The following is a 21,628-nucleotide window of genomic DNA, read 5'->3' on the forward strand; positions in this document are numbered from 1 at the left end:
ATATGTCATCTGATATAGGTAGAAAGACCGTGACTAGTCAAGCCCAGGTTATTTACGAATACATGTTACGTAGCTCTCTAGTTTTTACTGTTGGTAACCATCTTTTTGTTCAGTTACTTTGCAGCAGCTGCTAAACCAGAGAGGTGTTGTTCTCCTTCCTTCCAGTTTCCCAACTCCCACAAACGTCCATGTAGTTGCTAAAACTTTAAAACATTAATAACATACTACTTTGAAAATAGTTCAAATTTTATATCAGGTTTTATTTTGCTTCCAGAGCTGTGAAGTCAAGGGCTCTCTTCTCTTCTGGAGAAATAGCAGAATGTTTCCTCTTGATGGTTCTAGCTCAGTATACCTCCCTGTTTGCTGTTCCTTATGTGTGAAGATTTTGTATTTCTTCAAAACCGTATACTTCAAACACAGTAGACTAAAGATGTGTGCTATCTTAAATGGTTTTGTTTCTAAAATTCTTAGGCAATTAGGATTAGAGCTACTGTAATATTCTTTCTGTAGTTTATTTTTTATTAAAACAATAACGTACTTTTTCTTTTATTATTTATGATTGGTTTTAGCATTGGTTTTAGCATTGCTGCTTGTTATTTTAAACACCTGGCTTTCTTCATTGAACAATTTTATTTTCTTTAATCCATGTGAAAACCTTGCTATTAGTTATATTCATGTTATTTCATTAATGCATTTTTGTTTGTTTATACATTTACTCTGTTTGATTAAGGATAAGAACTCCTGTACTTTTTAAAAACCTTTCCAAAACCAAATAGAGAAATTAGTGATTTTTATATATTTCTTTTTGTCTGTTTTAGGATGGCTACCATAGAGTAGTTAATATTGTGCCAAAGAAACCACCACTGCTAGACAGACCTGGTGAAGGAAACTACAGTAGATATTACAGTCATGTTGATTACCAAGAATATGACGAGGGCCGCAGTTTTTCTCATGATCGAAGAAGTGGTCCACCTCACAGAGGAGTATGTAAATTTCCCCCGTGTACTAATTGTTATTTTTTATAAGTTTAAAAATTATGTAATTTTTGAAATTTATGTGACTGGCCATGAGGGCAGTTGAATAAACACTTCCTGCTTGATGCTCTGTTGAGTTGCCTGCTAGAGCTGTCAAATGGGAACTGGTAGTGGAAAATCTTGGGACAAAGTAGGTAAGCCACTCTGGGTAGCTCTTAAGTGACATTAATTCCAGCTAGCTTATATTTTTATCCTCTGGATTGGCAAGAATTTACAGAAGCAGATAAAGATAATCTACATTGCCTTGGTACTCAGTGAGTGATGAGCAGGTGGTTACCATCTCTTACTGGATGTATCCACTTATAATTACTTTGATTATTTTCATCATGATGAGATGCTGTGGGTGAGGTTGGGTTACAGTTGAGCTTCTGTGTCATTTTTGTTATACTTCTTAAAGTCTACTTAGTAACTCAGATTAGAAAGCTCTCAAAACACTGCCTGTCCTATATATAATAAGCACTTTTTAAATGTTAGTTTCTATTATTACCATTGATGTTGCTATTGTATTTTGTTTCTCTTGATCATCTTTAATAATCTAGAAGTATGTATTTAATGTTGCAGTAATCTGTCATTGAACTTGATTGCAGCTATTCCTTGATGCAGTTCCTTTGACTTAGCTTGTGTGTTTACATCACTCTTATAGACCGTTTTCCTACATTTTCTCCTTTCCCCTTCCCTACTATATAATTTTGCAATTAACAGTACATATTCAAACATTGTTTATGTTAAAATTTCACCTCTCTTTGGCTGTTGGAATTACTTTCCATTCTTGACCCTCAAAGAAATGGAGGTAAGGTGATTTATCCAGGGTTGGGTATGTATGGATGTCCAGTTCTCTTTCTACTGCATTATGGTGAGCCTTAACAATTCTAAAGTAATAATGAGACTATTCAGTGTTTTCTTGTCATTTTAAAGTTTGGGGTGCATAGCTTCCTTCTCCTAGAGTGAATTTTTGTTTTGTTCAATTTTTAAATGTCATGCCTTTCCTTTAGGAAGAGGGATTTGGTGTTGAAAAGTAAATATTATACATTATCTGTATTCTAGAATTACTGGATTTTGCCTTTGGAGCCATTATCCCAGGTAGTCTGAGGAAGAAAAAATTTGGCCTTCACATAAAGTTGGTATCCCTCTTAGGAAAATCAAATGTGGCCATTTGATATAGATAGGGGATTTGGGATTCATTGAATCAATTTGTGTATGAATCCTCGTGAATATGATTTCTTCCCTAAAATGTTGTAGCGTAATAGTGCCTCAACATTAGTTTTTTGTTACAAATTGCATTTATCATACTTTATACAACATTTTCCCTTTATATTCTCTTTAAACAAAAATAAGTCTGTTGGAGACCTTTAGGATTCTTGTGACACTAATTTATCTTGAGTTCAGTTATATAAAGTAAATACTTATTTGATCTAATATTATAGAGCTTTTGAGTTTTTTCTTTTGTTTGTTTAGATTTACTGTTGGGAAGGAAAATGATGAATACATTACTCTTGTGTTAGAATATATGATGCTGGGGTGCCTGGGTGGCTCAGTGGGTTAAAGCCTCTGCCTTCAGCTCAGGTCATGATCCCAGGATCCTGGGATCAAGCCCCACATCGGGCTCTCTGCTCAGTGGGGAGCCTGCTTCCTCCTCTCTCTCTCTGCCTGCCTCTTGCCTACTTGTGATCTCTGTCTGTCAAATAAATAAATTTAAAAAAAATCTTAAAAAAAGAGAATACATGATGCTAAAGAGGAAGATGAAAACAATATTTATTTTAGCTGAATTAATATTTATAAATAATTACCTTTATATTCTATATGTAATTTTAAAGCAGTTGGGCATGATCTACTACTAATTTTTTAAATTTATTTTTTTCTGTTTTAGAGGACAAAATACACTTTTTTAAAATTAATTTTAAATTTCGTGCCACATCTTGCTCTAATATAGTTTATCGGTAGGTGATAGCTTCTTTTTCTAAAAAATTTTTATTTTTTAATTTTTTAAGATTTATTTATTTAAGAGAGAGAGACAGAGAGAGAGGGAACACAAGCAGGGGGAGCTGGAGTGGGAGAAGCACGCTTCCCGCTGAGTGGGGAGCCTGATGTGGGGCTTGATCCCAGGACCCTGGGATCATGACCCGAGCCGAAGGCAGGCATCCAATGACTGAGCAACCCAGGTGCCCCAGGTGATAGCTTCTTATGATATTGTTTCCAATCATGGATTTTGATAAGAATCAAGATGAGAAAAAAAACTTGAACAAGAAATTCATTGGACTTGAATTTGAAAATTGGTGAGAGAACTTGACAGAAAGAAAATAAAATGAAAGGTTGAGAAATGTATGCTTGATTAAATTTAAATTGAGCCTCTGATCTTATAAGCATCCTGAACTGTTGTGATGTTGGCGTGTCTTTGGTAATAAGGCTGTTAGGGCCCCAAAGAAATACCATAAGCATTTTCATAGAGCTAAATGGTACCACAGGTTATTGGTTTACTAAATTACTTGTTGAAATGGATGACTTGCTATATCTTTTTCCCCCCTTTTTATGCCTTTGAAACTCAGAGAGATTTAAAAAGGTGTCTTTGTCCTCATATTATTTTGGTCTTAGTACTGTTAGATAAATCCTCCTTGACTAAAATAATGTAAACAGATACCTAAATAACTTTTTTTATTTTACAGGATGAATCTGGCTATAGGTGGACAAGAGATGATCATTCTGCAAGTCGACAGCCTGAGTACAGGTAAAATGAACATAGTACCATAACTACTTTGATACTTGATTCACTGAGATGTCTGCTGTTGAAATCTAATCTCAAGGCTTATAGATGAAATATTTTTTATTAGGATTTATAATTCTGAGAGCAACAAACATATTAGTCCTATGACTAATATAATAGCACTGATAGCATTCTGTATTGGCATTTTGAAAACGGATAATAAAAAAAATGTTTGAACTATTGGTATATTCTCATCAAATTAGGTATTAAATTATTCCTAATGTGTAATATGGATTATAAGGTATCTGCTTAATTAGAATGTTAAGGCCTTTTTTTCCCTCTCCAGAATATTTGAGTCCTTAGAGAGTGTCTCTTATTAATATATTTTGGAAGAATTTTAGTCATTGTTAGCCTTGGTTAGTTATAGAGGCATCTGATAGAATAGTTAGGAAAAAAAACACAGATGGACAGATTTAATCAAGTTTGTTTTATTTTTATTTTTTTGGTTATTTATTTATTAGAGTACACCCTAGGCAGAAGGGGCAGAGGGAGAGGGAGAGGAGAAGCAGACTCCTCACTGAGCAAGGAGCCTGACGTGGGGCTTGATCCCAGAATCTTGGGATCATGACTTGAGCCACCCAGGTACCCTTCAAGTTTGTTTGATTTTTTCTTTTAAAGATTTTATTTATTGGGGCACCTGTGTGGCTCAGTGGGTTAAAGCCTTGCCTTTGGCTCAGATATGATCCCAGCATCCTGGAATCTAGCCCCATATCGGGTTCTGCTCAGCAGGGAGGCTGCTTCCCCCTCCCCCGCCCGCCCCCCGCCTGCCTCTCTGCCTACTTGTGATCTCTCTCTGTCAAATAAATAAATACAATCTTAAAAAAAAAAGATTTTATTTATTATTCGACAGCGAGAGACACAGTGAGAGAGGGAACACAAGCAGGGGGAGTGGGAGAGGGAGAAGCAGGCCTCCCAACGAGCAGGGTGCCTGCTGCGGGGCTCCATCCCAGGACCCTGGAATCACGACCTGAACCAAAGGTGGATGCTTCATGACTGAGCCACCTAGGTGCCCCTTGTTTGATTTTTTTTAATGACTTCACAAAGGAAGTAGTAGAAGTTATAAAGGAGCTTTTTAAAGATCTTCTATGGGGGTGCCTGGATGGTTCAGTTGCTTAAGGATCTGACTCTTGATTTTGGTTCAGGTCATGATCTCAGGGTTGTGAGATCCAGCCTCATGGAGAATTGGGCTCTATGCTTGGTGGGGAGTCTGCTTGGGATTCTTTCTTCTTCTTCCTCTGTCCCTCCCCACCTCGAAAAAGAAATAAATCTTTAAAAAAAGATCTCTTATAACTCTCTCTGTAGACAAGAGAAAGTAGTCAACTGCTACAACTCTCTAGGTGTCAGAAGTAGACAACAGGATTGAGTGGGTCAGAGCAAGGCAGTTTATTACACACAGCACCTTAGTCATCAGGGGTATCAGCATGGTAGTGCTGGTTCCCTGCCTCCAAGTCCCAGAGATGTCGTGGGCAGAGATGGTGGCTGTGTATACAGTGGGATGCACTGCAGCTGAGGAACACACTGTCAAGAGCTTGCTACTCATGGAGGACTACCTTTCCCAAAAGGAGTAATGGAGAAAATAGATGCTGAACAATACTTGAGTAAAATTTAATTTCTGTCTTAAACAGAACAGTTAAGTTTTAGGTAGCTAGAAATAGAAGATAATTTCCTTTGTCTTATAAATAGGGATTTACTATACTAAATGGTAGAGTTAGAAGCATTTGCTTTAAAATTAGAACAAAGCAAAGATGCCTGTTATCACTGCTTCTATTCATCATGGTAATGGAGGTCTCAGTCTCCGCAGTAAGACAAGAAAAATGAAGTTGTAAGGGTTAGAATGAAAGAAAGCTATTTACAGATGATAAATTATGTAGAAGATCCAATAGAGTCTATAGACTATTAGAACTGTTAGGAAATTAGCAAAGTTTAGGATAATGAAATCAGCTATAAGCATAAGTTAAAAATGTAATTTAAAATTATTTTCTGTAACATAAAAACTGTAAGGAGTAATGGGACTAAATCTAACAAAAGTGTGTGAGACCTATGTAGATGAAATTGCAAGTAATTTCTAAGGGACATTTGAAAAGACCCAAGTAAAAGGAGCAACACATATGTGACATTCTTGGCTGGGAAGAGACAGTATCATGAAGATATCAGTTCTAAAATTCAGATGTTCATTCAGTTCGGTTCCAGTCTAAATTCTAGGATTTTTCTCCATGGAAGTTGGTAAGTTGTTTCTAAATTTACTATGAAAGAGTAAAGGACCAAAAGTCAAAAGTAGCATTGAAAAAGATATGAAGGCTCGATATACTATCAAAACTTACATTACAAGCTATAGTAATGTAAACAGTGAAACAGGATAGGGAGTCTAGAAACAAACCTAAATATACCTGGGAGTTTGGGATACAGCAGCAGTGGCACTACAAATAAAATGGGGGAAAGAATGAACTTTTTCAGTTAATAGTGCTGGGAGAAATGGCCATCCATTTGAGGGGGAAAAAAGTGAAATTGAAAGCCTGGTGTATCCAAAGCCTGGTATATCAAAGTATCTGGTATAATAAAGACCTAAATGTGATAAGCGAAATTGTAAGAAAAACTCGTGATTAGATTAACCAGTGCTTTATATTCACTCCAAAGAAACAGTTTTCAGGTTGATTTGAGTTGATTTCAGTTTTTAAAATAATAGTAGGTTTCTATCTTTAATTCTCCCTTCCTGTTTTTTTTTTTTTAAAGTATTTTACTATTTTCCTGTGTGTGTGTATAATTTTACATAAATGAAATAAAATCATATATAGGACTCTCTGTTTCCCGCAGTCATGTTAACAGCTGGGTGTTATTTTTTTTTATTTATATTTAATTTGGGGTATTTGTTGTTAATGAGATCACATATTATATTCTTCTGTAAGATGCTTTTCTCATTCAGTGCTTGTGGAAATCTCTCCAGGTTATTTGGTTTAACTTTTATTTGAATCCTTTTTTTTTTTTTTATAAAGATTTTTATTTATTTATTTGACAGACAGAGATCACAAGTAGGCAGAGAGGCAGGCAGAGAGAGAGAGAGGAGGAAGCAGGCTCCCCTCAGAGCACAGTGCCCGATGTGGGGCTTGATCCCAGGATCCTGGGATCATGACCTGAGCCGAGGGCAGAGGCTTTAACCCACTGAGCCACCCAGGCACCCCTATTTGAATCCTTTTAATGGCTAAGTTATGTTGCATTATGTGGGTATACCAAATAATTTAGCTGTTCACATATTGATGAATATTCACTCTGTTTCTAGTACAAAACAGTGTTGTAATAAATCGGAGTATATGATGTCATTATAAAACAGTACTTTAGTTTCTATGAGATAGATTGCCAGAAGTGGAATTTCTGGGTCACAGGACATAAATATTTTACTTTTTTTTTTAATTTTAATTTTTTAAAAAAAGATTTTATTTATTTATTTGAGAGAGGTTGAGTGGGAGAGAGCATGAGAGAGGAGAAGGTCAGGGGGAGAAGCAGACTCCCCAAGGAGCTGGGAGCCTGTTTCGGGACTCAATCCTGGAAGTCCCGGATCATGACCTGAGCTGAAGGCAGTTGCTCAACCAACTGAGCACCCAGGCGCCCTATATTTTACTTTTTAATTGATGTTTTTCAGTTTGTCTTCTAAAAGGCTTGCAACATCTGTTTCAATATTTGAAAAAAATCTAACATTTTAATTTTGGTATTTATTTTTCTTTCCATCTTATTTATGAGTATAAGTAGAGTTTTAAAATTTCTTTTAAGAATTGTTATAACTGTATTCCATTGATTCTTATAGATACAATTTTTTATTTTTTTAATCTTTTTTAAAGTAGCTCCATGACCAGTGTGGAGCCCACCATGGGATTCGAACTTATAACCCTGGGGTCAAAAGTCAGACACTCAACCAACTGAACCACCCAGGCACCCCTGATAGACAGCAATTTTATACTGATTCCAACATAGCATATGCTGGTTATTCTGTGATCAGAGAGTGTTGCCTGTACTCCTGACTCTGTTGTTTGAAATTTTTTGGTATAGACTTCATTCTGTATGGTATATTCATTCATTTGGTAAGTATTTATTGGGTGACTGGTATATGTTAGCTATTCTTCTAGCCTCTGGGGATAAAAGTTCTGCTCTCATTAGCCTACATTTTAGTATGAATTATAGATAGTAAACAGATAAAAAATAAAAATTCATAAAAATGAATAAAAGTGAAATGGTTGTAGTATAGAAGGGGTTCTTCCACATCTTCTGCACCTTCACTTGATGTCTGGGTGTCCTCAGTGACATTTCAGGTATTAGACTATCAAAGAAGCTAATGCCTTTCAAGGCTAGCATCTTTCTGGCTGTCTGTAGGTTGTTCCCTATTAGGTGGTCTCATTGAAGACTTTGTAAATAGAAAATAACTTTTTTTTTTTTTTTTAAGATTTTATTTATTTATTTGACAGAGAGAGACAGCAAGAGAGGGAACACAAGCAGGGGGAGTGGGAGAGGGAGAAGCAGGCTTCCTGCTGAGCAGGGAGCCCAAAGTGGGGCTCTATCCCAGGACCCTGGGTTCATGATCTGAGCTGAGGCAGATGTTTAACAACTGAGCCGCTCAGGTGCCCCCAGCTGTTTGTTTTAGGGGAAAAAAATACTGCTGCATTGTAAACCTTGCAGAGAGTACTTGTGTATATTGGTGAGAAAATAAGGTTCTGAGTATTTAGGACCATACCAAGTAGTGTTTTTATTTTTATTGAGGTGTACACGATAATTATTAGAATATCATTGTGGAAATTATTAGACTATTTAAAACATTTGATACAGTTTTTAAGTTTATACAAAAGTTATGAGAATAATTTAAAAAACCAAACACCCCAGTAATGTTTCCCACAATGCCCCGATAATGTGTTTTTATAGCAAAAAGATCTAATCTGAGTTCATAGGTCATATTTTTGTAGACTTCTTTAATCTGGAATAGTTCTTTAGTCTGTTCCTTGATTTCTGTGGCTCACTGTTTTTGGTAAGATGGGCAGACATTTTGTAGACTGTGTCTCAATTTAGGTTTGTCTAATGTTTGTGATTAGAGTTCAGTTATGCATTTTTGCCAGGACAATTTTTTTTTAAAGATTTTATTTATTTATTTGATAGACAGAGATCACAAGTAGGCAGAGAGGCAGGCAGAGAGAGAGGAGGAAGCAGGCTCCCTGCTGAGCAGGCTCCCTGCTGAGCCCCCCGATGTGGGGCTCGATCCCAAGATCCTGAGATCATGACCTGAGCCGAAGGCAGAGGCCCAACCCTCTGAGCCACCCAGGCGCCCCTGCCAGGACAATTCCTGAAGTGATGCTGGATTCTTTTTATTGCATCCTGTTTGGTTGCATGTGTTGATTTGTTCCCTTATTGGTGTTGTTGACTTTTATGCCTTGATTAAGATGGGGTCTGCAAAATTTCTTCACCATGAAGTAGGCCTCTTCACCTGACATCAGTGTTTTGTCAGGAGTTACTTTCAAACTATGCGAGTGTGCCATTCTTCATCCCATTTCCATCCACTAGTTCTAGCATTCATTGGTGTTTCTTGCCCGAATTATCAATATAATTGTTTGTAATGGTGATTTTGTAATTATACTCTTCTTCTTTCTGTACGTACTATGCATACTGTTACCGGTTATCTGTTGTGAGAAATATCTTTCTCTTCACCCCCTTTAAGAAAAAAACAAACTTTGTTTATATCAGTATGAATTCCTATTTTCAATGTGTTATAAACTGTTGCTGTCATTATGGTGCTGAAATTTGGTCAGTGAGAATCCCTTGAGGTTAGCTTCTGTGTTTTTTCAAAAAATAGTTGTAAAGGCATATGTATAATAGAAAATATGCCATTTTAACCATTTTTAAGTGCACAATTCATTAGTGCTAATTACATTCACAATGTCAGGTAAGATGGTTACAGAAAAAAACCATTTTCAAAACTTTTTTTCATCATCCCAAACAGAAACTATACCTGTTAAGCAATAATTCCTTATGTTTCCTTACTCTCAGCCCAGGGCAACCGCCGTTCTACTTTTTGTCTTTAAAAATTTGCCTGTTCTTGGTGTTCATATAAGTGGAATCATGCAATACTTGTCCATTTGTGTTTGTCTTCTTTCACTTACCATGATGTTTTTAACCGGGTGTAACAGAATGGCATTCTTTTTTATTGGTATATAATATTCCATTTTGTGTATTTACCACATTTTGTTTATCCGTTTATCTTCTCGAATATTTGGGTTGTTTCTACCTTTTGGTTATCATAAATAATGCTGCTGGGAACATTGACAAGTAACTATCTATTTTGAGTCCCTGTTTTCGATTCTTTTGGGTGCATATCTAGGAGTAGAATTGCTGGGTCATATGGTAATTTTATGTTTACCTTTTTGAGGAACCACCAAATTGTTATCTGTAGTGGCTGTACCATTTTGCATTCTCACCAATGTACAAGCTTCCCAGTTTCTTCACATACTTACCACTACTTGTTATATTCTTTTTATTATTGTGTGTATATGTGTATGTGGGGGCATTCTGTTAAGTGCTTTTAAAAATTAAAACCTAGATTAGTCATTTCAGGTTCTGTTATTTTGTTATATATTTGTTATTTATTTATGGATATATGTTATACATTTGCTATTTTATTATGTATGTTATATATTTGTTACATATTTATATAAACATGTATAAATATGTGTATAAATATGTTTTATATTTGTTATATATTTGTTATTTTGTTATTAGTTATTTTGTAAATATAATATTGCTATAGCAAATTACAGCCTAAATGTTCATAGGCACTATCTGTATAATGAATGATTGCTGTGTATTTTTTAAACTGCTACATTGTGTTGTGAGAATGAAAGTGAGTAAGAGCTTCTAGGAGGTTCTGTTCTTTGTTGTCAGTTAAGGGAAAGAAGAAATACTCTGAAATAAGTAATACAAAGCAGAATGGGGTGGGTCATACTTACTGGGATAGGTTCTGACACTGAAGGAATTCCGAAGAATGATGGTAAGTAAGGTGATAAGGAAAGACCAAGGAGGAGGGATCATTTGAGTCGAACTCTGAAGGCTAGTTAGCATTTCTGTCAGAAGAGATGGCTAGAACTAGAGGAAGACTGGTGGCTGGGCCATAATAAGCAAGTACTGAATATGTATGTGATGAGGCCATTTTGGCTGAAGCACAGGTGCTAGAGGACATCTTAGTTGTTGGAGTCTGGTGGAGAGAGTGGGAATAAAATTGCATAGAGGAGGTCAGTTTTGGAAATGAATTTGGAGGAATCATTGGTGTAAAAGTGATCTTTGAATTTGGCTTTGGCGGCTTGTGCCTGGCAGAAAGTTTTACAGGCAGAAGGGGATGACTCTTACTTCAAGAATGACATCAGCTGGTGTAGAATTCATAGAGCAAAGGTAAGAGGCAGCAGAGAGCAGCTGGAGGACTGGTGTGGCACAGCTTTTATGTGTTTCCTTTTTAAAACCTACGGTGACCGAAGGGTAGGTAGAGAATTTAGAATGATGCTTGGGTGAATAATGGAGGGAAAGGGTCTTCCCTAGAAACTCAGGCTTCTTGGAAACTCAGTGCTGAACTGCAGCTCTGTGAAGTCTTGTTGAAACTCACATTTAAGACCTTAAAAAAGAAAAAAAAGGAATGTGACTCTAATTTTAGCTAAATCTGTTATGTGTGTATGAAAACGAATGCTACTTTTGAAATTCAGTGTGTGCAGTATCTCTTTTCATTTAAATAAATACTCTGTGTATTTTCTTTTCAATGGTTTTATGAAGATTTTCAGTGGAGCCCTGTACATATTAACAATTACAGCATTTCCTGTGATATTTTCCACCCTTAGTTTGTCTCATGTGATAGGTATAAGTCACATTGTGCTATCTACTTGACTCTGGAGCAGTGGTTCATTTGTTTCAATTCATTTACTGTACTTTGATAAATCATATTAATATGGGTATATTTTGTAATGTTAGAAGCTTTTCTGAAGGCTTTCTGTGAACTTTTTTTTCTTTTTAGGTATAATCAATGTGTTATCCTTATCCTTTTTATTGTTTTCATTGTTTCCAGAGTCTTTATGTGGATTTTTTTTTTTTAATGTATAATTGACATATGACCTTATATTGTATCCTTCCTGTTTTTGTTATTGCCATCTTGTTAAGTGTGAAGTGGCATCTCTATATATAGTTTTGATTTACATTTCCCTAGTGGTTAGTGATGAGCAATATATATATATATATATATATATATTTTTTTTTTTTTCTTTTTTTAGATTTTTATTTATTTATCTGACAGAGAGAGAGAGATCACAAGTAGGCAGAGAGGCAGGCAGAGAGAGAGGAGGAAGCAGACTCCCCGCTGAGCAGAGAGCCCGAAGCAGGGCTCGATCCCAGGACCCTGGGATCATGACCTGAGCCGAAGGCATAGGCTTTAACCCACTGAGCCACAGGTGCCCCAGTGATGAGCAATATTTAATGTGCTTATTGGTTATTTGCATATCTTCTTTGAAGAATTATCTACTCATTTTTTTGGCCCATTTAAAAATCAGGTGATTTGTCTTTTTATTGTTGAATTTTAGAAGAGTTCTTTATATATTCTGGATATTAAATCCTTAACAGATATATGGCTTGCACATATTCTACTCTTTTGATAATATCCTTCAGTATTCAAAATTTTGGTTTTGATGAAGTCCAATCTCTGTTTTTTCTTCTGTTGCTGTTTTTGGTGTCATATCTAAGAATCCATTGCTAAATCAGTGTTGTTTGGTTATGGCTTGTCCATGTCATTCTTTGATCACTTCCTTACCTTTGGATGCAGGATTTTCCAGGTTATTCTTATGCTTTCTCTGCCTCAGGCCTAACGTCAAAGCTATTTCTCCAAGGTGCACAGGTTCTCGTTGGTGGAAAGTCCCAGATCTGGACACTAGTGTGTGTGCATGTGCAAACCCATGCGTGCATACACACACACATACTCTTTTACATCTGTGTTTATTTTTATACGTTATTTACATATATTGAAGGCCATGAGTTTGTGGCAGTATTCTTTTCCTATTTTCCATACTATATTTTACCCCCTCTTTCCATCACTGAAAAACCTGGCTCCCCTGGGTCTCTTGCTCTCTTACACATCTTGCCAAGATTTGCAAAGAATGCAAGGCCCTGACTTTTTACCCATGATGTTTCTCAGAATTGAGTTTGTAGTGAGCATTCTTGAAAGATAAGGTACTTCTTTCTCTGTATCAAAGAGCAGCCTTGCTTGTTGCTTTGTGTAAAAAGTAGTGTCTTCTCCAAGTGTTCCATAGTTGTGAACCAAACCCACTATGTGTGTAGCATCAGTCTTGGCTTATATCACATTGTTTCTGTGGGACTTAGAACTAGACTTGTGCAAACAAGCCAATGCTATGTTGCTTGCTGTGCTGAGAATAATAAAAACCTTTATCCCAGTAGTTTTGTATCTTCTACTAGTATCCATGAAACACTAACAGTCTAACTTATTAGCTTGTCAGTAGAGTAGAATCTGATCCCAGACTTGAAACCAATATCCTCAATATTTTTGCTCACATTGTTTACGTAGTTAGTCGTCTGACCCTTTGGGTCTTTCTTCTTGCTCTGTCCAGCACTTTATTTGTGCAAATTGCCATCACTGCTGCTACTAGGCCACCTGGCTTCACACCATCTTCCACAGGTCCATTACTAGCTGTGGAACTTTTGGTTTATAATTTATCTAATGTTTTTCACGTGTTTCATACTGTAGCACCTTATGTACTTTGTAAACCCAGTACACACACATACACACACGTTAGTGGTTCATATCAAATACGTGTGGAGTCAGTCATTGGAAACAACTGGATTAAATAACAGCTAATAGAGGAAAAATGAATGTATTGTTTTCTTTTTTCTTTAAGATCTTATTTATTTGTCAGAGAGAGAGCACAAGCAGGGGGAGCAGCAGGCAGAGGGAGAAGCAGGCTCCCTGCTGAACAAGGAACCCAATTCGGGATTTGATCCCAGGACCCCGGGATCATGACCTGAGATGAAGGCAGATGCTTAATCAACTGAGCCACCTAGGTGTCCCGAATATATTATTTTCTGTCTCCCACACTGCTACCCTCCCTCTGAAAGTTATCACTTTTTTCTCTAGTAGAGCCTTGTACTGATAATTTATCCATATTTCAATCGTATCATCATCTGTTCATCTTCTATATGTACTGTGATCTTATTATCTCTTTTTTCAAAACAAACTTGTAGATAAAACAGAATATATTAAGAGCCACTTCATTTTGTATTCAAGCAACATGTCCTACTTTACCAAGGGTTACTAATTTAGACTAAATGAGATTTTTTTTTTAAATGGAAATAATTTTTTTTAAAGATTTTATTTATTTATTTGAGAGACAGAGATTACAAGTAGGCGGAGAGGTAGGCAGAGAGAGGAGGAAACAGACTCCCCGTGGAGCAGAGAGCCCGATGTGGGGGTTGATCCCAGGACCCCGAGATCATGACCTGAGCCAAAGGCAGAAGCTTTAAACCACTGAGCCACCCAGTGCCCGAATGAGATAGTTTTTAACAGTCCTTTTCCCCCACTGTAGTTATGAGGTGTTAGAATAAACTTTAGGATGGAACTGATTGTAAAGTATTAAGTAGTATTTAGAAATATAGAACAAATGGGTCATCACGTGGCCAACATACTTTCTTTTTAAATGCTGAGGTTTTTTTCCCCCTGTATTCACATATGGGAAGTTTTGATTAAGTAGTTCAGTATTTTTATATCTATTGATTTTCTTTAAAGCAGAGATTTATTTTTTATTTTATTTTTTAAAAAAGATTTATTTATTTGACAAAGAGGGAGAGACAGCAAGAGAGGCAATATAAGCAGGGGGAATGGGAGAGAGAGAAACAGGCTCCCTGCTGAGCAGGGAGCCCAATGCGGGGCTCAGTCCCAGAACCCTGGGATCAGAACTTGAGCTGAAGGCAGACACTTAACTGAGCCACCCAGGCGTCCCTATTTTATTTTTTTATTTTTATTTTTATTTTTTTTAAAGATTTTATTTTATTTTATTTTTTAAATTTATTTATCAGAGAGAGAGAGGGGGAGAGCGAGCGAGGACAGGCAGACAGAATGGCAGGCAGAGGCAGAGGGAGAAGCAGGCTCCCTGCCGAGCAAGGAGTCCGATGTGGGACTTGATCCCAGGACGCTGGGATCATGACCTGAGCCGAAGGCAGCTGCTTAACCAACTGAGCCACCCAGGCATCCCTTTATTTTATTTTTTAAAGATTTTATTTATTTATTTGACAGACAGCAAGGGAAATAAAAGCAGGGGGTATGGGAGAGGGAGAAGCAGGCCTCTGCCAAGTAGAAAGCCTGATGCAGGGCTTGATCCCGGGACCCCAGGATCACAGCCCAAGCCAAAGGCAGCTTAATGACTGCAGCAACCAGTTGCCCCTATTTTTTTTTTTTTTTTAATTTTAATGATTTTACTTGTTACTCGAGAGAGAGTGCGAGAGAGGGATAGAACTAGGGAGAGCATGAGCAGGAGAAGAGCAGAGGGAAAAGCAGACTCCCCGCCAAGCAGGGAGCCAGACGTGGGGCTTGATCCCAGGACTCTGGGACCACAACCTGAGCCGAAGGCAGACCCTTAACTGACTGAGCCACATAGTCATCGCTAAAGCAAGGTTTAATTTTGAATTTCATTGTAGTCATTTTATCTTCTTAGGTGATATACTACTTGACAGAGAAAAATACTATAAACCACCTTTGGTTTATTAGTTCAATAGTACAAATGTTTATTGAGTATTTACTTTGTGTCGGCTGCTGTGCTTATATCATTAGCTTAGAGTCTAAGAGTGAAGTAGATGCATAAGAAGATAGCCTAATATACATGCTAAAGTTGCATAGAATGCTGTAGGAAGACAAGCATTACCGTGTTCTGGGGGGTTTTATTGAAGATTTCCTGTAGGAACAGATAATATTAACAAAACTTGAGGGAAAAATAAGAGTTGACCAGATGAAGGGTAATGGGGAATATGTTCCTGCAAAAGGAGGAGCATGAACAAAGCTGTATGAAGCATGATGTATAGAGGTGTTAATGGATTCGTATGTCTGACATAGGGAATCGTGAATTAAATTACAACTAAGAAGTCTGAATACATAGTTTTAAAAATATAGTTTTATTCTTTTAGCAATGGGGAGCTCCTGAAAAATTTTAACTTGGTAGACAGGCCAGCCCAGTTGGAATATAGTTTCCTTTGTCTTCAGTGTAGAGGATGATTTTTTAAAGATTTTTAAAATTTATGTTTAGAGAGTGAGAGAGCAGGGGGAGGGGCAGAAGGAGAGAGAGAGAGAGAATCCCAAGCAGACTCCATGCTGAGCACAGAGCACGATGTGACATGGGGCTTGATCTTGTGACCCTGAGATCAAGACCTGAGCCTAAATCAAGAGTGGGATGCTTAGCTGACTGAGCCACCCAAGGACTCCTAGAGGATGATTTTTTTTTTTTTAATATTTTATTTATTTATTTGACAAAGAGAGAAATCACAAGTAGGCAGAGAGGCAGGCAGAGAGGAGGAAGCAGGCTTCCTGCCGAGCAGAGAGTCCAATGCGGGGCTCGATCCCAGGACCCTGGAATCATGACCTGAGCCGAGGGCAGAGGCTTAACCCACTGAGCCACCCAGGCACCCCAGAGGATGATTTTTTAACAGTGGAACTGGAGATAGAATAAGAAATCATGAATACCTGAATTACAGAAGGGAGGTTGGAATGGAGAAAAAGGGTTAAATTTCGTAAATGCTTAGGGAGCAAAAAATCAGCAAGCTGTGGTTGTTGGATGTGGGAATAAAGACAAGGAAACTATCTGGATTTTTGGTTTTGTTTACTATTTGTATAATACTACCATTATCTGAGATCGGTATATTAGAGGAATGGGTTCAAGGGAGGAGCTGCATTCAAAAGTGAGATTGTTGGGACACCTGGGTGGTTGAGTGGGTTTAAGCCTCTGCTTTCGGCTTGGGTCATGATCCCAGGGTCCTGGGATCGAGCCCCACTTCGGGCTCTCTGCTCCGCAGGGAGCCTGCTTCCTCCTCTTTTCTCTCTGTACCTGCCTCTCTCCCTACTTGTGATCTCTGTAAAATAAATAAATAAAATCTCGGGGACGCCTGGGTGGCTCAGTTGGTTAAGCAGCTGCCTTCGGCTCAGGTCATGATCCCAGCGTCCTGGGATCGAGTCCCACATCGGGCTCCTTGCTCAGCAGGGAGCCTGCTTCTCCCTCTGCCTCTGCCTGCCATTCTGTCTGCCTGTGTTCGCTCTCTCCCCCTCTCTCTCTCTGATAAGAAATAAAATCTTAAAAAAAAAAAAAAAATAAATAAAATCTTAAAAAAAAAAGTGAGATTGTCCAAGGAGAGAATGTAGTCAGACAAGAGCAGTGACTGAGGTCCGAACCCTTGGCCTTTGTGGAAATGATGGAAAATAAAACTTCTTAAACAATATTTGGGGTCACCAATGTCTAATGCAACTGAGTACTCCAGTAATACCAAGACTAAAATATCTCTTGGATTTGGCTCTGTCAGGATGAGTGAGATACAAGGTGGTAAATTCAACTTGAGTGGGTATGTTTTTGAAAAATACTGAGATGGAAAGTAGGGAATGCCATATGTTGAAAATGCAGGAGACTACTGGTATCCATGAGGTGAAGGTTGAGGACACTGGCTAAAGGAAAATCATCTAAAACTTTTCTTTTTTTTTTTTTAAAGATTTTATTTATTTATTTGAGAGAGAGACAGTGAGAGAGAACGTGAGAGGTGAGAAGGTCAGAGGGAGAAGCAGACTCCCCATGGAGCTGGGAGCCCGATGCGGGACTCGATCCAGGGACTCCAGGACTGTGACCCGAGCGAAGGAAGTTGCTCGACCAACTGAGCCGCTCAGGCGCCCTTTTTTTTTTTTTTTTTTTTTTAAAGGTGATCATTGACTTGAACGTATTTATAGGTTGAAGGGAAAAGAGAAAAGTTGAAGGTACAAGGCAGAAAAGGCAAAACTGATGGGGCACCTGGGTGGCTCAGTTGGTTAAGCGACTGCCTTCAGCTCAGATCATGATCCTGGAGTCCTGGGATGGAGCCCCGCATCAGGCTCCCTCCTCAGCGGGGAGTCTGCTTCTTCCTCTGCCCCTCCTCCTTTTCATGCTCTCTCTCAAATAAATAAAATTTTAAAAAAAGAAAGAAAAGGGAAAACTTCCCAAGGTAAATGAGCCGGGTGAAGGTCATTGATTTGAGGGGCTAATTTTTACTAGAGGGAAAACTCATGCTGGGAAAGGAAGGATGAAATTAGAAATGAGGCAGATGAAGGCAAGCCGGGGAAGGAGGAATTTGGGCTGGCATTTGGGGTACTTCATGCCTGAAGACTGTTTTATTTTTTAAGAAGTGAGGTAACTCATTGAGAAAAAGTTTTGGTGCTAGGTTAGAGGACTTTGGGAGGATTATCTGAAATTAGAATAGCTGCTGAGGTGAATGGGAGATTGAGCTCACTAATGACAAGTAAAAATATTACTAGTGGAATTGAAGGTACAGTGGAAATTAGAGACCGTGTGTCCATAGTGGGTCCAGTCTGTAGGCTTGTGACAATCAACTGTAATGGTGAAGAAGTGAAAGATTTTGGAATTAATCAGGTTTGGCTAAGGTAATGTATCAGAATTGCCAGGATGGGAAGATGTTGGTATCACTGTGCTTCAAATACGGTAATTGAGCCTGGAAAGGCAGTAAGTGAGGCCAGGACAGGGTTCATGGCTTGCTAGAAAATAAAGAAGGCTTACAGGTATCTGCGAGATGGAGTTATAGAAGTGAGCAAACTGAAGGATAAGACATTGTGGTAGGAATGTGGTATTGGATCCTGAAGAAGAGCACTTGGGGCTAATAAGTGGCAAGGTTTAGGATGTAAGTGTAAAGAGGTAGGATAGTTGAGGACTTGGCTATACCATTGCACAGATGATCCCTATGAATTTTTAGTCACCCATTATGTGGGTAGGATGTGTTACATGCAGACTGTATCCTGGGGTTTAGGAAATTTGGGAAAGTTGTCAGAAGGTTGGTGATATGGGCAATGTGGGGTTATAGTGGAATAGCATAGAATTATGGGCTCTTTCTCCCTTTTCTTAGAGGATGGGGGGTTTAGAACATAACCCTATGTGTCATGTACTTGAGGATCTTGAGGCAGTCATCAGTGCATGCTTGGTACTCACGAGTTTTAGGGGGGTACTTGTGTTCAAATACCAGGTTTCACTTAAAGAAGTTGGAAGGGTTGGTTTATGAAGAGGCTGAGGATGTAAAAGCATTTACAGGATCAACTCAAATTACTGTATTTTGTTATTTATGTATACACAAACATAGTTATTAAGCATAAAGTACTTGTAAACACAGGAAAGCAGCTAACATATTCATGTATCTATGGTAGTAATGCCCCTCTTTGTTAGTGAAAATAACTCCTGTACCCTTCAGTGGAATGTGAACAAAAGCTGAGGGGCAGATTGGAGCAGCTGCTACTTGGTGCAAAGCTGATGTTTGTTCTTTGGGAATGTAAGCACACCATGGCCTGCTTCAAAAGAAGTCAGAAGTCCGGATTTTTAAAATGCTAAATTTCTTGAGTTTTCAGTGTTTACAACTAAGTAAAACCAGAGTTTGCAGTCTCTGGAGTAAGGCAACAATCTGGGACTCTGCAATGAAGAGCATGTAATAGCAGCTTGTCTAGTACAGTGGTTTTCAACCCTGGCTATACTCTGACTTAGGTAGAGAGTCTCTTTTTTTTTTTTTTTTTTTTTAATTAGTTCCTGGTCCTCACATTTGGAGATCTAATTTAATTAGCCTGGGCATCATGTTTTTCAAAAGCTCATCAGACGTCCTAATGTGAAGCTAGACTTGAGAACCACTGGTCTAATAGGTAGAATGGATTGACAGCAGTCCCAAAACAATAGGTTCATGTGAATGATGATTCTTGGCACCTCTTCTCATTTATGGTAACTCCATTTGTCTTTATCCTTGACAGCAGTTACTTCCTTTGCTTATGTTTCTGTTTTTTAAAGATTGTATTTATTTTTGTGGGGAGAGAAAGAGAGGAGAGCGAGCATGCACACAAGTGGGCAGAGGTGGAAGCAAACTCTCCACTGAGCAGGGAGCCCAGTGTGATCATGGGATCATGATGTGAACTGAAGGCAGATGCTTAACCGAGAGAGCCACCCAGGTGCCCTTTGCTTATGTTTTTATAAGTTGTGTTTACAAGAATCACTTAGAAACTCATTAAAAATGAAAATTTCCAGACTTCATCTCAAGGAATTCTGATGCTGTAAGTGGAGACTTGGAATCTGTATGTTCATGCGCCCCCCAGATGATTGTGATGTAGAAAGAAGGTCTGGAGACTGGAGTTTGAGAAACACTGTCCTGTACTGTCTGCTGCTGGTGACAGATAAATCTGTATCTCTAGCCTTGGCTTCTTTTGTGAGCTCTACATTTCTGCATCCAGCTGTCTGTTAGACTCATCTTCATTTGGGAATCCAAAACTTTTCGCTGAAATGAAATACATCAGTCTTGAGAACACTTCTACCTGTTGTCCACACATTTTAGGCTCTTGGGTGGACTACATTTGCCAGTCTTCATTCCTGCTAATTGTGGCCATATGGCTTATTTATCTCCAGTATAATGGGAATATAACTTCTATTTCTATGTGCATTCTTCCACATACATTTACCTTTTCCCTTCTTGCACAATGGGCCCTGGAATGGAATGGCAGCAGACTTGGGACCTTGGAAGACACATGTTGAAATAGAGTTGTCAAGCGTGGTTTCTTGGGTGATTGTGTGGAGCAGAATCTCTCATTCTGGAATGCCTGCCCTATACTGTTTTGTACAGATAAAGTTCTTTTAAAACTTTGTAATGACTCAAGGTTACATTTTTGGTATTTATGGTATAGCAATTTAGGCATTTTTGAAAAAAAGATTTTATTTATTCATTTGACAGATAGAGATCACAGGTAGGCAGAGAAGCAGGCAGAGAGAGAGAGGAAGAAGCAGGCTCCCTGCTGAGCAGGGAGCCTGATGTGGGGCTCGATCCCAGAACCCTGGGATCATGACCTGAGCTGAAGGCAGAGGCTTTAACCCACTGAACCACCTAGGTGCCCTAGTTTAGGCATATCTTAACCTCAATAAGAATGAGTAGTACTCTTTTAGGTGTTAGAGATCAAAATGAAAATAACACAGATAAGCTCTGTTCTCTAGCTAGGAGATCCTTTAGTCCATATCTCATGCCTAGAATGCTTTTACTAAACTCTTTTTTTTTTTTAATTTTATTTATTTATTTGACAGAGATCACAAGTAGGCAGAGAGGCAGGCAGAGAGAGAAAGGGGGAAGCAGGCTCCCTGCTGAGCAGAAAGCTCAATGTGGGGCTGATCTAAGGATCCTGAGATCATGACCTGAGCCGAAGGCAGAGGCTTAAGCCGCTGAGTCACCCAGGTGCCCTAGAATGCTTGAGATGTAAAGATGTTCTTTTGTGGAAAAACCTCAGGACTTGGGTAACCAAATTTCTCAACTCTGCTGCAAGATACTTGTTTGATTGTTGGGTAGTATGGAATAAAAGGTAGTGTGGGAAATCCCTTATCTTAAATCATAGTGCTCCTGGTGCTCTTGTTTCTACATATAAGAAAGGACTTTTGAGACCTGCGCTTATTTTTAAGTTTGCTCTGTAAGTTACCAAGCCACTTTGTCGAAATGATTCTTGAAATCTTAATTCCTTTTTAAAGTTTGTATTGACTAGAAATGAAGTAACTAATATCATCTGTGGAATAATTGTACATGTTGGATG

At 38.3% G+C, this 21,628-nt stretch overlaps 1 protein-coding gene across 7 annotated transcripts in view; it reads left to right on the forward strand.

Annotated features, from left to right (window-relative positions):
* Positions 1-21,628, forward strand: part of PPHLN1 (periphilin 1) — a 153,774-nt gene that overhangs the window by 20,677 nt on the left and 111,469 nt on the right. For 5 of the 7 annotated variants that reach the window (XM_032347920.1, XM_032347918.1, XM_032347916.1 and 2 more), the window contains 2 exons: positions 819-983; positions 3,695-3,756. In XM_032347920.1, the coding sequence (XP_032203811.1) occupies positions 819-983; positions 3,695-3,756 (227 nt within the window). The remainder of the gene's footprint in view (positions 1-818; positions 984-3,694; positions 3,757-21,628) is intronic. The other 2 variants (XM_032347921.1, XM_032347923.1) reach the window with 1 other exon arrangement.

The sequence above is a fragment of the Mustela erminea genome, chromosome 6, assembly GCF_009829155.1.
Source record: "Mustela erminea isolate mMusErm1 chromosome 6, mMusErm1.Pri, whole genome shotgun sequence".
Classification (NCBI taxonomy): Eukaryota; Metazoa; Chordata; class Mammalia; order Carnivora; family Mustelidae; genus Mustela; species Mustela erminea.